This window comes from Polypterus senegalus, unplaced genomic scaffold, assembly GCF_016835505.1.
Source record: "Polypterus senegalus isolate Bchr_013 unplaced genomic scaffold, ASM1683550v1 scaffold_3779, whole genome shotgun sequence".
NCBI classification, from domain to species: domain Eukaryota; kingdom Metazoa; phylum Chordata; class Cladistia; order Polypteriformes; family Polypteridae; genus Polypterus; species Polypterus senegalus.
The window spans coordinates 8447-24413 of record NW_024380606.1 but is presented as its reverse complement, the minus strand read 5'-3'; the positions used below and the strand labels follow the sequence as shown (position 1 = coordinate 24413).

Below are 15967 nucleotides of genomic sequence, written 5' to 3'. Positions count from 1 at the left end.
ATGTCAACTCGCGACCCACCGGTGGCAGCGCTCAACCCAAAAGTGGGTCGCGAACTAAGGGTTTACACTGAAGACACTTGGGGTTGAGACCAAAAGATGACCATCAGACGAGCGCTTAGAATTTCAACGTTTATTTCCTGTTATTGATATCTAGCGGTGTTGAAGAACATAGATGATAGCACCTTTTGAAGCAGACCGTCCAGTTTTTTTTAGGTACCTATACCTCTATCAAATACACTGCATGGCCACCTTCCAGATCCTTCTATGGTTTCCTGTTAGGCACCTTGCTGTCAACAAAATAACAATAAAGTATAATAGGAGTGAAATAAAATATAAAGATGAAATTCTCACAAAAACGGGTTGTGTACAGTGCAAAGCCTTAAATTCATTAGAGCTGTCATCATATGCTCGGGCATATTGTGTCTTTTGCAAAGACTAATTTTAAAGATCACCAAGGAAAGATATAGCTGCTGCACGCTCTTCTTTTCCCACCCTCGGGTTCCCAAGGACAAAAATCCTGACCATAGCCCTAACCTAACCTAACCTGTGTCTGATTACACCCATTCAGACTCTCTGCAATAAATGACCGACTTAACAGGGAGCCATCATTTATTCAGAACTTAACTGAACTTGCAGGATCATCCAAAGCTGTACTTTTGTGTCATTGTCATCTGAATAAGGACACAAATTTAGGCCTATTATAGCGTAATGTGTGCCTTGAATGAATTATTCATTTCTTGTCCTTTGTAGCCGAACGTTCAGCTATTAAACAGAGAGTCCCCTGGCTCCCCAACTCTTCGTTATGTGTTTGTCTACATTTATTTTACAGCCTTATACTGTGAACCACACAGGAAAAAGTCACAGGTCTCTCATCACCATCCTTTTGTTTCCTCTCAACGTTATGAACAAAGCAGCCATCCCAGGGTGGCACCTCAACCTTTGGGTAGACATACCACCAATCCTACACCTTACTTAAAATTCAAGAGTCACGCTTTCTAACTCTTCCAATAAAAAGCGATTTTCCCCATTGAGTGAGGGCCCCAACGTTTCCTTCTCACTCAGTCAGCTAGCTCTGCACTTTTTATTTCAGGGTGTCCTACTGGTTAGTGGATCTTTGCAGCTTCACAGATCAAATATTGGCCTGCTCACGGTCCATACTGCCCACAAGACACATTCCACCAAAAAGCAGTTTTTAGCTCTTTCTATATTTAACCCCTACATTCTATTCTATCAAAACCCTTTCAACCATTGATGAGTGGCAATGAACTTTTAACACCCTGTTGTGACCGCACACAACCTCTGACTACTGTCCTCATCTGACTTTTCTGTCCCGGGGGTGTGTGACCAGTACAGGTTTTCACTTTGCTATTTTACTGTACTGGTAGAACCTTATCTCCATATTTATACTCAGTACAGAAATGTTAGTCAGGTTCTCCACATAGCCCTCCACTGACACGTATGATTTGCACAAACCATTGAAAGTTCTCACCTTGTCCTTCCCTCTGCCTGGACCTCTTTTCTCTCGTGTGAATTCTCAGGTGGCAGTGAAGATTTGTTGCTTGGCTAAACCTCCTTCCGCATTCTGTGCACTGGTATGGCTTCTCTCCAGTATGAATCCTCTGGTGGACCTTCAGGTTTACATAACGACCAAAGGCCTTCCCGCAATCACTGCACTGGTACGGTTTTTCACCAGTGTGAGTCCTCTGGTGGCGTCGGAGGTCTATATTTTGGCTGAACGCCTTCCCGCACAGAGAACACTTGTATGGTTTCTCTCCCGTGTGAGTTCTCCGGTGTTGCCGAAGATTGGCGGTCTGAGTAAATGTCTTCCCACACTCAGTACACTGGTAGGGTTTTTCTCCCGTGTGAATCCTCTGGTGTTGTCTCAGACAGTTGGCCTGGCTGAAATGCTTTCCGCAAACCCCACACTGGTATGGTTTCTCTCCCGTGTGGACTCGCTGATGAAGTTTCAACTGCGAGAGATGCGGAAAGAGTTTTCCACATTCATTACACTGAAAAGCTTTATCTCCCGTATGGAGTCTTTGATGGTATCTAAGATTTGCAGCTACGACGAAAGTCTTCCCGCAATCATTACATCGATACGGCTTTTGGTCGTTGTGAATCCTCATGTGCTGTATTAGTTTGTCGTTCCGAGTATAGGACTTTGAGCACACAGTACACGGGTACAGTTTTTCTCCCGTGTGAGATCCCTGATGTCGTTTAAGATCTATGAATTGGCTGTACGCCTTTCCACATACCTCACACCGGTACGGTTTTTCTCCAGTGTGAATTCTCTGGTGGGCCTTGCGTTTTGAAACTGTCTCGAAGGCCTTTCCACATTCAGCACACTGGTACGGTTTCTCTCCGGTGTGAATCCTCTGGTGAAACCTCAGGTTCACAAACTGACTGAAGGCCTTCCCACACTCGGTGCACTGGTACGGTTTTTCGCCGGTGTGAGTCCTCTGGTGGCGCCTGAGGTCTATATTTTGGCTGAAGGACTTTCCACACAGAGGACACGAGTACGGTTTTTCTCCCGTGTGAATTCTCTGGTGCCGCTGGAGGTTGGCTTTCTGGCTAAACGTTTTTTCACAGTCACCACACTGGTACGGTTTTTCTTCTTTGTGAATTCTTTCATGTTGTATCAGGTGGAAGTTCCGGCTGAAAGACTTTCCACATTCATGGCACTCGTATGTTTTTTCTCCTGAAGCAATTTTGTCACTCTGTTGTGAGCCGTCATCAGAGACAGGCGTCTCATCCAAATTTTCTTTGACTCCATCTTTGTTTGCATTCTCACCGCCAGGTTCACAGTCCTGCTGAGGTGTGGGGGAGGATCCACTGCCCACTAACATACCCCCACAATGGTTTTCTTTGAATTGTTGATCAGTCCTCCTATCTTCATTGGCATTGTCTGTAAGAGGAGAAGAAATTTCCATTTCTGGTTCCTCCTCTTTAACGCTGACTTTTTCTTCCTTGACAGTGACTGCCTGATGGCCTGCTTGTTCATGATTCACACTGTTTGAGTCTGAAGATCTCAGTCCATTCCTCCTGCTCATTCCTTCAGGAAGCCCTGTGTGAAAAGACAACAGAGAAAGAAGTTAAAGACGCTTCCCATATTTATTCTGATGATCAGACAGCTTTCAGAGAAGTGTTCGTCTAGAGTATGACACTAAATAGAATCCTTTGTTTGTAAAGCTATTGTTCTGACTATAACAGAAAAATGGCAACCTGGGGGCAGAATTGTAGAAGTAGTGGGACAGGAAAAAGTAACCACATCCAAAAACAAGTAGGGGTTTCAAATGAGAAATCAAAATAAGCCAAAATTGCCAAACATTAAAATTAGAAAACAATCACGAGAAATCTAAACACCCACAATCTTGTACCATCACTAAACCAACATATCACAAAATTTGTTTAAAACTATTCAAAATTGGGATGGTAGAAGTAGCGTGATCCAGCTTAAACATCAGCGGCACACTTCCAACTCCAAATGGGGTGCTGCTGCTAATGACAACATTGCTGTAGCCACAAAAGGAGTGCACAAAATAGCTACGATTGCAAGAAAAAATAAAATGTTGGTGGCAGAGGTGGGATTCAAGACTGGTAGTTTTGGACCTGGTGCAGGCCTGAATTCAAGGAAAGAATATAAAGGTAAGGTTTGGGAAAACCTTTTACTCATATTTCCCTCTTTCCCTTTCTGCTGCTAAATGGCTTGGGCAGCACCAATAAGTGACAGTCCTTCAATCCTGTAATGCAATGTAAAGTAAAAAGACAGTCGAATGAGGCTGGATGCTCTGCATCGCCATTTCTCAGTAAAGACAGTCTGGCACCATATACTAAATAAGAATATGAAAAAGTTGGAATAAATTCACGGAAAAGGGCCGTGAACAAGGTACTAAGTGATTGCTGGATGGCAGTTTTCAATGGGATAAATTATGTTATTTACAGGAATGTCTTATCAAACGCAATAAGGGGGTACTGATAAAGGAAACAGAAAATATGGAGCCTGAATCCAGAATAAAGGTGTTGGGACAGTGAGATTCTCCAGTCCTCTAATGCAAAACAGACAAAAACTGACCACACCCCCAGGACAGTGAGATTCTCCTGTCCTCTAATGTAAAACTGACAATAACTGACACACCCCCCAGCCCCAACTCAGACTCCACCCCTGATCCTCCACAATCAAAAACTGACTTAACAGAAATTCATCATTTGGAACCAAACTGAGCTTAAAGGCACATCAGAGCAACTTAAAAAGTATTTATGTCTCAAATCGGGGTTGTCAGAGCGGACCCATGAATATTAGTATTTGAATACAATTTGAAGTTATATTGAGAGAAAAAACATTTGATTGTAAATGAACTTCCCTTCATTCTACGTCGCACTAATCTCCGCATCGTATTACTTCAGAGACGCTATGCTGTGAATACTTCTGTATTTTGCACGCGTTTTGCACATCATTTTTAATTGTTGGTTTGAATGGTCATTTATAAAATGGAGAGATTCTTCTACCAGACTGCTCTGCTTTTTAATAATAATAATAATAATAATAATAATACATTTTATTTATACAAGGCGCCTTTCAGAGAACTCAAGGACACCGGACAAACAATAAATAAATAAATAAATACAAAACACAATTATAATCAACTTAAAACATCAAAAAATCTAAAAATTTATTTTAGTTAGTGGGTGTATTAGAAACAGATTTTAAATATTTCTCTGGCACCCTAAAACTATCTTTTTGCTCCTGATCCTGTTCCATTTCAATTCTGAACCGGAGATCCCAGATTTATTGTTGTTACATATTAAAACTGTTTCATCACTGTAAATAAATGAGGATTTCTTTTCTCATTGACCGTCATGGGGAATAACTGTCATATTTTCCTTTTTTTAATTATAATGGCTTTAAAATAGACAATTTTTAAAGAGCATTTTCTGCGTCAGGAAAGCTACCTCAACCAACACGTTTTTGGGAGGCTGCTGGCTTGACACACAATTCCTAAAAGAAAGATAAAATGAAAAATACGTTTTGTGGTTACATGTATTATATTTTGCTAAATCTGTAAAGGGGGTAAAGAATTCTGCATAGTTTAATTTCATATATTATTCTTTGATTACCAGACCGGCGTTCGGCACTAAAACCTTAAATGGGTTCCTCCGTACACTTGATCATACTTCTACAAGCACTTTTTTTTAAAACTATAACTTCTGCCTCTTGTGGTTTGTTCTAAAATTTTACTCTGAATGTTTTTTTTACTTAGTAGCAGAATTTGTAAGCGGCTGTTAAAGAAAGTGGATGCCAAATAAAAAATATAATAAGGAGGGAGTATCTAAAGATCATTACAATGCAACATCAGTAACTCCATTTGTGAAACATGAATAAAGTCACCATTAGAGTTTCACGGTATACCAGGACTGGAAAAATATTGAAAATCCCAGATGTTGAAAATGAGAGGCCCTACACCTAACGACAGATTTCACTGATTTTGTTTGTCTCTGCTCTGTCTTTAGTTATTTAGGTATTCACACTAAAATATTACATACTGAAAAAACAACTGCACACTAACAAACTCTCACACACAGACACACACAAGTCGGTAAGATCAGACTCTCTGGACTGGTTTTTGTTTATGAGAAATTCTGCATGATACCACAATTTCTTAGTCACCGTATTCACTTAAGTTCTTCTGTTTATCTTGGGTTAGCTATTGTCCTTTCACGTGTGATCTTAAAGTTAAAAGCGTCTGATCACAGAGGATCTCATTAATATTTGTCGTTTAATATTTATGATTCCTCATAGTAGCTTGTGAGTAAACCAGGGAGGATACAAATGCAGTCACTTTCTACCTCACATTAAAGGGATTAAAGAAAACCTCAATGGTTGCCTACAGAGTGGTCTGAACTTATATGGAGACAGAATCTAAGAGGTCCTCCGCTCCTTCTCGACCACTCAGGTCTGAGGATGAGTGAAATGTGGAGATGCCACCTCTACATGGTACCAAATCCGGTTTTGCAAATATGAGACTCACTTATATTTTGTTCTGAGCTCTTCGATTCTGTTGATCAAATTATTACCTTTTTCCCCGAACAGTGCCCAGGTTGAGGTTACTCGATTATGTTGGCCTCTTTTGTAAGTCGTTTAAGATAAAAGCATCTGCTATTTAAATAAACGTAAACAATAATCTGGGAAAGATGACCATTTAGGACCCGCATGAAATCGACACACCTTTTGAGATTGCCTGAAAAGTTGAATTTGCCCTGTAATGTTTGTCTAGAATAAATTATTCATTTCTTGTCCTAGAACTGGGTTCTCCATTAACCCTTTTGGTTTCCATAATCCGGTTAAAGTTCTTACCTTGTCCTTCCCTCCGCCTGGACCTCTTTTCTCTTGTGTGAATTCTCCGGTGGCAATGGAGATTTGTTGCTTGGCTGAACATCCTTCCACATTCATTGCACTGGTACGGTTTTTCTCCTGTGTGAATCCTCTGGTGTTGCCGTAGATTGGCAGTCTGGCTAAAGGCCTTCCCACATTCAGTACATCGGTACGGTTTCTCTCCAGTGTGAACCCTCTGGTGCTGTCTTAGCCCATTAGCCTGGCTGAACGTCTTTCCACAAACTGCACACTGGTACGGTTTTTCTCCCGTGTGGACTCGCTGGTGAAGTTTCAGTTGTGATAGGTGGGGAAACAGTTTGCCGCATTCATTACACTGATACGCTTTGTCTCCTGTGTGAAGCCTTTGATGGTATTTAAGATTTGCAGCTACGACGAAAGTCTTTCCACATTCGGTGCATTGATACGGTTTTTCTCCAGAGTGAATTCTCATATGTTGCATTAGCTTATCATTTCGACTATACGACTTTGGGCACTCCGTACACGGGTACAGTTTTTCTCCAGTGTGAGATCCCTGGTGTCGTTTAAGATCTATGAACTGGCCATATGCCTTTCCACATACCTCACACCGGAACGGTTTTTCTCCAGTGTGAATTCTCTGGTGAACTCTAAGGTTTGCAGCCTGTCTAAAAGTCTTTCCACATTCTTCACATCGGTATGTTTTGTCTCCTGTAGGGTCATTCTGATGCATTTCAGTCTGGTCCGAGCTTTCAGGAAGAGTTTGCAGCTCAGCGACACCAGGGTCCGGATTAAACTCTTCCAGTCTCTCCTCATTCATCTCATTGTGTTCAAACTCGTACTCCTGTTGAGAAGTGCTTGGATTTTCCTTCAAAGACCACCCGAGATGGCTTTTCTCGACTTTGTTGTCACCAACCACATCTCCATCTTCACTCTCCACACAAAGCATCTGGCTTTTGTTAAAAGCGGAAAGTTCGACTTCCAAGGCCTCCTCTTTGACACAGAACACCTCCTCCTTGTTCTGACCGAGGGTGGATTCCTGAATTACACACTCATCGGAAACTCCAGCAAAGCCGCCTTGAATATCTTCTTGCTTAACTGCAGCAGAAATCTGCACAGCACCTCCCCGATCATCGTTCATACAGCCGGCATCGGTGGCTTGCTGGCCATTTTCATCAAATGGCTCCAAACTGCCCAGGCCAGGGTGAACAATTTCTTCTGGACCTTTAGGAGGGGCTGTAGAAAAAGCAAGGACAAGGACCATCACACATGCGCATAGTTAAAAATACCACCTAAAAGACACTGAATTTACAAAAGAGCTTCAGATGTTCATTTGAATCTAAATATATCACACATGCTACTGTTCCACACACGTCCATGAACTGCAAACGTTCCAACGTTCTGCCATCAAGTGGAACTCCATTTTTCCTGCTTACCATATAGTGAATCATAACTATATACAGTTCATCCTCAACCTTTGCAGGAGTAACGTTCCTAGGAAACGATGCGATATGGAAGGCATGAATGTTAATGCGCTGAACCTATGGGAAATATGGGGTTAGGTTCTCGTGACCGCTGAAAACTCTAATTGTTCACTGGAGATGGCTCAAAATCCACAAAGAATTACATAAAACAAAACACCATTTTTGATAATATGCAATTTTCATAACACAGTAGCCCTGAAATAACCCATAAAATGCAGTACACAAAAAAAATTCTCACTAGTCATTTATTAGAATTCTGTGATTTTTTGCGCCAACATCTCAATATAAAAATCACTTCTGTCAGGGGATGCCGAGACTGGTGAGGTCTCAAAAGCACCTCCGACACTCTGCACTTCACGCCTTATGGACGACGTCGGAGATCGTGAAGGAATAACTTGCCAGCAACATATGCGTAGTGCGCTGCCTGGCACCCTTCAATGTGTTGGCATACGGAAGCATAGCAGAGGGCGAGTTGATGTTTAACCTTGAGGCTGCGATCGATGATTTGTTAACAGCAAACTCACGGCTGACAGTGTGGAACAAAATTTATCTGACACCTTTATTTTCTCACCAAGCCGCATCATTGACTTTGACTGCTTGGGCTTTGAGTCTGAAGGACTTGCACTACACTTTGGGGGCGTAATTGTAGCACAAAGCCTGATATTTTAAAGCAAAAAAATGAAACAAGTACAATAGGAATGTTAGGGTAACAAGGCCGGTGAAGCTACTAGTAGGAGATTAGCCGCTCCCCAAACTTGCACCATTTATTTACTTCTATACTAAGAATAGCCATGTTTGTGAGGGTCCCAACTCAAAAGTAAAAAAAGAGATTACAAATAAAAGTCACGTACAATATCTGAAGTCATGAATGTTAAATGAGCGAATGTTGAGGATTGACTGTAGAAGAAACCGTTTTGTGTTTTTTTTTTTTTCTCTCTTACCTGGCACATTTTATGCCCCCTTGCTTAAAATGTCTGTTACTGTGAATAGTTAAGTGAGCAGAAGATGAACTGACCACCAAAATGCATCAAGTTAAAGATGACACGTTTCTTTTCAGCATTTTATACAAGACTAGCAAAATACCCGCACTTCACAGCAGAGAAGTAGTGCGTTAAAGAAGTTATGAAAAAGAAAAGGAAACATTTTAGAAATAACGTAACATGATTGTTAATGTAATTGTCGTAGGCTTACTTTAGTATTGAGTGTGAATTTGATAATTGGAATGAAAAGGCAGGAGTCTCCAGCAGAAAGACGTGAAGGAAGGTGAACAATAACAGGCTTGAAGTGGTGGAGTAAAGAAGGGAGCAGTGAGCACGACGAGCAGCTGAGGAAAGTAAGGAAGTGAGTGAGGAGGCAATGAGTGTGGGATGGCGTTAATGTAAACAGGCAGGGAGACAACCACGCGGACAGGAAGGGGGACCGGGGGCGGCCCTTGTGCATCTCTGCTGTGAAATAAATCGTCTGTTAACAGAAATAAGGAATGAAACCGCCAAAAGTAGAGGTCAGTTCCAAAAGTTCCTTACGGCATAATGGTGAGAACCACCAAAAAGTAGACATTATTTTCGAAAGTTCGTTATGGGGCACGGCGTGAAATGAAACATATTTAACGTTTGTAAGTACAGTGTAAAGGATGAGCATGGGAAATTTAGGCTTCCTACGTATTTTGGAAGTCATAGAGATAGTGAGGAGAGGTTTCTCCCATCTATATATACACAGTTTTGGGGGTACACCTGTTCCCCCCCCGCCCCCCTTGGATGTTGCAATAGGACATGAAACATACCTAACTTTTTTAAGTGCACTGCAAGGAATGAGCAGGCAATATTTCAGCTTCCCACCTAAATGGAAAGTGGGACAGTTAGTGAGGACTTTGCCTTTTTATATGTGATTCGTTTATTTGACAGCATGTAGATTGGGGTAATTACATTCATGGCATTCGTAGTCTGAAACACAATCTGATTGTATGGGTGGTTACCTACCAGGTAACGCATGTGGTTGGTCTAGAAGTCGGCAAACATCCGCCACTGTGCCCTCTTCAGTTGAGAGAAGCAGATCATAGAATGTTGAAGATCGTTTACTGTCAAATAATGCAAAGAGTATGCGACACGTGTTCTGGGCTCATCAGGCGTACACACTCATGGGCACCGTGGCGGAAGTTTGCCAACTTGCAGACCAACCACAAGCGTTACCTGGTAGGTAACCACCCATACAATCAGATTGTGTTTCAGACTACGAATGCCATGAATATATATATATATATATAGTACAGGCCAAAAGTTTGGACACACTCCTCATTCAATGTGTTTTCTTTATTTTCATGGTAGATTCTCACTGAAGGCATCAAAACTATGAATGAACACACGTGGAGTTCTGTACTTAACAAAAAAAGGTGAAATAACTGAAAACATGTTTTATATTCTAGTTTCTTCACAATAGCCACCCTTTGCTCTGATTACTGCTTTGCACACTCTTGGCATTCTCTCGATGAGCTTCAACAGGCAGTCACCTGAAATGGTTTTCACTTCACAGGTGTGCCTTATCAGGGTTATTTAGTGGAATTTCTTGCCTTATCAATGGGGTTGGGACCAGCAGTTGTGTTGTGCAGAAGTCCGGTTAGTTGGACGATCATTTATTTTTCAACAGGACAATGACCCCAAACACACCTCCAGGCTGTGTAAGGGCTATTTGACCAAGAAGAAGAGTGATGGAGTGCTGTCAATGGTCATGAAAATAAAAGAAAACTCATTGAATGAGGAGGTGTGTCCAAACTTTTGGGCTGTACTGTATGTGTATATATATATATATATATATATATATATATATATATATATATATATATATATATATATATATATATATATATATATATATATATATATATATATACCGTATATGTGTGTGAATTGTTTTTGTTTTGTACAATTGTACAGTAAAAAAAAAGAAAGGAGCTCCACGAGAGGGAAAAAAAAAAAAGGTCCGGAACCCCAAGATATTTGAGGACTCAGATAACGTTTCCCAAGGTGGTCTCAGGCCTTAATTAGCTTGTTAGGGTTATCTATGGCTTGTTCAAACTCCTCGTTAGGAAACCCCTGGTCATGCAAATGGCTAAGCTGTACAAATTCTCAGACTCCTCACAGCTCATCCCAACAATCAGCAGCTGCCTAACACTCTGAAAAATAAAAGAATTGAGGCTCACAAAGCAGAAGAAGGCAACAAGATGACGGCAAAGTGTTTTGAGGATTGCTTGTGTTCTGCTGTGTTGCATTGACTCCCCTCTTTTTTTGAAACCCACTACACACCCAACCTACCTGGAAATGGGTCTCTCTTTGAACTGCCTTTCCTGAGGTCTCTTCCATTTTTGTTTCCCCTACAAAGTTTTTTTTGGGGGAGTATTTTTCTTGTCTTCTTAAGAGAGTCAAAGCTGGGGGGCTGTCAAAAGGCAGGGCCTGTTGAAGCCCACTGCGGCACTTCTTGTGTAATAAATTGTATTGTATTTTCAGGTCACTGTTTCCTCAGGTCATAATGTTATTAAGAAATGGCAGTTAACAGGAATGATGGAGGGAAAGTTGAGGTCTGGAAGACCAGGTTGGACCGCTATAAAGGCAAATACAAAACCCCTGTTTGACTGCAAAAGACCCTCAGGAAGATCCATCAGACTCTGGAGTGGTGGTCTGCTGTTCTACTGTGCAGCGACGCCCGAACAAATTGGACCTTCCTGGTAGATTCAGCAGAAGAAAACCTTTTACAGCATCCTAGCCACCAAATTCAGTGACTGAACTTTGCAGATGAACATCTCGACAAGCCTGATGCATTTTGGAAACAAGTCCTGTTGACTGATGAAGTCAGAATAGAATTTTCTGGCCACAAAGTGCAAAGGTGTATTTGGAGAAAAAAAAGGGGTCCGAATTCCAGGGAAAGACCACGTCTCCAACTATTAAACATGGCGGTGGATCGAACAAGTTTTGGGCTTGTGTTGCTACCAGTGGCACAGGGTACACGTCATTTGTGGAGGGGAGAATGGATTCAAATAAATACTAGCAAGTTCTGGAAGCAAACCTCACAGCATCTGTACAGAGGACGGGCCCTACAACAAGGTAATGACCCCAAACACACCTCCAGATCTACAATGGAATACCTCAAGTGGCACACGCCATGGCCCCCACTGTCCCCCAACCTAAAGATCATTGAAAATCTTTGGCGAGATCTCCACTGAAGGAGACGGCCCAAGAATCTTGTAGAATTAGAAGCCCTTTGCAAGAACAAATGGGCGAAAACACCCCAAGTAAGAACTGAAAGTGGTTACCAGCTGTGATACTTGCCAAAGAGGGTCTTACTAAGTACTGACCGTGTTGGGGGTCACAAACTTTTCTTCAGCCCCTTTTCATTTTTTTTTTTTTTTGCTATTCTGTACTTGTGAATGATAGAAACCAAAATGTAGTCTTGCTCAAAACGTTAAAGAAATGCGTCATCTTTAACTTGATGCCTTTCTGGTCATCGATTCATCTTCTGTTCACTTAACTACTCAGAATAGCAGACATTTTAAGCAAGGGGGCCCAAACCTCTGCATGCCCACCACGTTACAATGACCATGGGCTCATTTTCACAGCCAGCTGAATCTCATTGTCCCGGTGGTGTTACACGCACCGTTCAAACCTGAGCGAGTTAAACTCATCACATTTGTTTCTAAAGCTATTGTGCGCCTTCTTCAGTTGTGCTTTTGCATCTTCGAGTCTCTCATGGAACGGTGAATCCAATCAGATGCTTACGAGATGAACACCTGACGGATCAAAACATCATCCACAGTCTCTTTGAAAAGCTTGCAGGTGGTCTGCTGAGGCACATCCTGGTCTGCTGTGCCCCTCCAACCTGTCCACAGTGGGGTCTACTATGCTGTGTGCCCCCCATCTACCACAGGATCAGCATGCAGATGGCCATCCTGACCCAGACATATCTACATCTGGAGACAACCAGGATTGAATTTGACTTAAAACAATTTCTGCTTGAAATTTCGAAACCAACCCAACACCTGATTAAGGCGAATCTCGGAGTAGAAATGGGGTATCTGAACAGCCAGGAGTGAGGGTGCACTTGGTAACCTGGAGTCTCTCCATGGATTTGAGCATAAAAATGTGTTTGCCAAAAGACAGAAAAATATTCAAACCAAATGTGCATTCTTACAACTGACGGACACATTTCTTGAGAAAGCGGCCTCATTTTTGGTCACCCAGGACTGAATTTCAGGAATGCGAACACCTTGCAACCCAAGTGAACAGAATATCAAGTTTCAGCGGTGCAAATGTAATTACAAAGGTTTCTCTAATAACCAATTAGTATTTATACAAGGACTTGTCCGGGATAAGCTATGGGAGTTGGGGACCATTAGGACCCCGAAAGAATGGCTGCTGAAAATGAAGTTTGTAGTTGCATGTAAATAACAAATTAAAAATCACTCACTTCAAGCTGTTATAGTCATTAGAAACATTAGTAATGTATTGGCTGTATTTCATAATCAATGTAATAATAATCAGATTTAAAACTATCAATTTCTATCAAAAGCATGTAAATGTCCGAGAATCCAAACTTTACACTTGTAAGAGCGTTTGTCATTAAAACACACAGAGTATTGTAATAATGTCACTTATGAAAACAGCTGCATACTTCCTATCTAAGGTACACTGGGCATATTCTGCTCAGGGAATAAAACTCCTGGATTCCAAGAAAACAAGTTAAATTATTATTGTCTTCATAAGATTCACGTCTCAACACTTTGAAATCCCATCCATCCATTATCCATCCCGCTATATCCTAACTACAGGGTCACGGCGGGTCTGCTGGAGCCAATGCCAGCCAACACAGGGCTCTAGGCAGGAAACAAACCCCGGGCAGGGTGCCAGCCTGCCACAACACTTTCAAATCACTTCAGTTATTTTGTCCGGCACATGCGGACTCACCTGTACATGAACCCCCATATGATATACCATTCAACGCGTCTTGATTAAAGCTATGCAAGATGCCAAGCATTTGGGGGGCTTTCTCCTATTTTTCATCATAAAATAGTTGTTTCAGGCCATTATGGACCATGTTTTATGCAGGTCAATTATATTCATATGATAAGGAGTAAACCAATAAGACCTGAAGATGTGCAGATCCCCCCAATGGGATAACAAGGGGTCAAAGTTACTCGCTTACACAAAACTGGAATCAACAATAAAGGCATGTGGGGTGTCATTTTATGCATTTCCCCAGGTTGCTGATCACAACTATAATCCTATTTGTGATGCTGGATTCTTTAGCTGCTGTCCAAGAAGGTGCAAAAATGAGACATTTTAAATATAAAACACGTGGGGTGTTATTGTTTTCCACTACTTCAAGTTCAGTGATTATAAAAGTTGTTTATTTGATCTAGTGAAAAACGGCATTTTTCTATTACAATCGACATTATTTAGCCTTTAATACATTAAAACTGGAGCACATATTTTAATAATTCATACATTCACGGAATTATTCTTGTTTGCATGTACTCCTTACCTCAGGGGTGAAATCGAGACATTTCTTATAAACATCCCGAATTAAGCCGATTTACGCTAATTCAGACTTTTGTGTGGATGTTACTAATATATTATTTTATTACACTTACATCATATTTTGCATACTTCGTTGACGGCATCTCCTTTAAGAATGTCATATACTGACAGAAGAAGATGGATACTACTCATCGCTCTTTAAAAGCGTAACTTTCGACCTTAATTTTACGAAGATCGCCGTACAGTTTTCCAAGTCTGAGCGCTCCGTTAAAAGTAAAACAACATATAATAAATAACACCGGGAGCCTCCTAAAGCGGACTTACCGACCGAGTCAACGCAAATCGTTGTGAGCGCACACTACCAACGACACAGAGCATGCGCTAAATTAAAGGGCGAAACGGCGCGTAAAGGTGCGCCAGCGCGAAGGGAGCAGAAACAATCACGCCCTAATGCGCCTGCGCCAAATCAAAAAGGGTCACTGAATGCCGCGGGACACCGACATCTTCGTATCTGCCCCTCCAATCCCTCCGCCCCTCAATGGTCGCGGTCAATCCGGGCAGAAAGTGTAGGCGCACCTTGAGCTCTGCTTCTGCTTCTCCTGCTCCTCTCGTTCATCTCTGCGTGAAGTAGCCCGAGGCCTCTGATCTCACTCCGTCGGGATTGATTAAACTTTGGGCCACAGTCTGCTCAGTTCGCCTTCCATTCCGGCACCCACTGCGCTGTGATGACTTGGGGAACCCTTCGGTTTCTTATCCCGTGTCTGCCAGCGGGTCGCTGCTGCCGATCGACTGACGATCTCTTTTATATACACCTCACGTTCTCGTCCTCATGTGCGTTTCCAGCTTCGGCTCCTCTGTTTGATGGTCGAGCTGACGCAGGACGCCCCGAGAGGTCGCTTTCGCGGTCGACTCGACGACGCAAGAGGCGAGCTGCTTACTGCCAGACAGTGTTGACGTTTTTCATACTCCTGGTAAAGTGGAGATCATAAATGTTCTACTTCTTAATGCAAAGTATATATGGAATCGGGTTTTATCACCCTCACCATAGAAACGGAGCAACTAAAAGGAAAACCGTACACCGGTCGAAGGTATAATAAGCTGGCAGAGAATGGCAACTGCGCATGTGTGCTTCAAGTAGTCAACGAATGCGCACGGTTATTTCTGGATAGAGTGGCTGAACAGTTTATATGGTACGCTGCTGCCACCTACTGAAAAATAAATATTATAGGAGGTATTGGGCAAAGCACCAAAAGTCTCAAAACATTCTGGGTTCCTGGGGTCGTAACTGTCAACCGTACAGTGAAATTCAGTTCAGTGAAAACGTAACACATAGCCATTCACTGGCACCTAGTGATTCCTTTCAGGGAGACAAGGTGGTGCAGTGGTAGGAGACTAGGGTTAACATCCCCACTCCTCCAGGCATGGAGTTTGCATGTGTTCTCCTCTTGTTATGGTGGGTTTCCTCCCACAGTCTAAAGACATGCAAGTTAGGTGGATTGGTGATTCTCTGTTGGCCTTGGTTTTATGTGTGTGTTCTCCATGTGATGGACTAGCACCCTGTCCAGGGATTCTTCCTGCCTTGGGCCTGATGCTTGCTGGCATAGGCTCCTGCTTTC

At 42.2% G+C, this 15967-nt stretch overlaps 1 protein-coding gene across 1 annotated transcript; it reads right to left on the bottom strand.

The window, feature by feature from the left end:
- Window positions 1–1489: 1489 nt before the first annotated feature.
- On the bottom strand, window positions 1490–15458 carry LOC120520258 (zinc finger protein 420-like; the record flags this gene model as incomplete). The annotated part of the gene is made up of 3 exons (XM_039742769.1): window positions 14928–15458; window positions 6353–7582; window positions 1490–3064 (listed from the first exon to the last, which is right to left on the bottom strand). Coding segments are annotated over exons 1-3 (2845 nt in total), but the record flags the coding sequence as incomplete, so codon positions are not given.
- Between the last annotated feature and the right edge of the window lie 509 nt (window positions 15459–15967).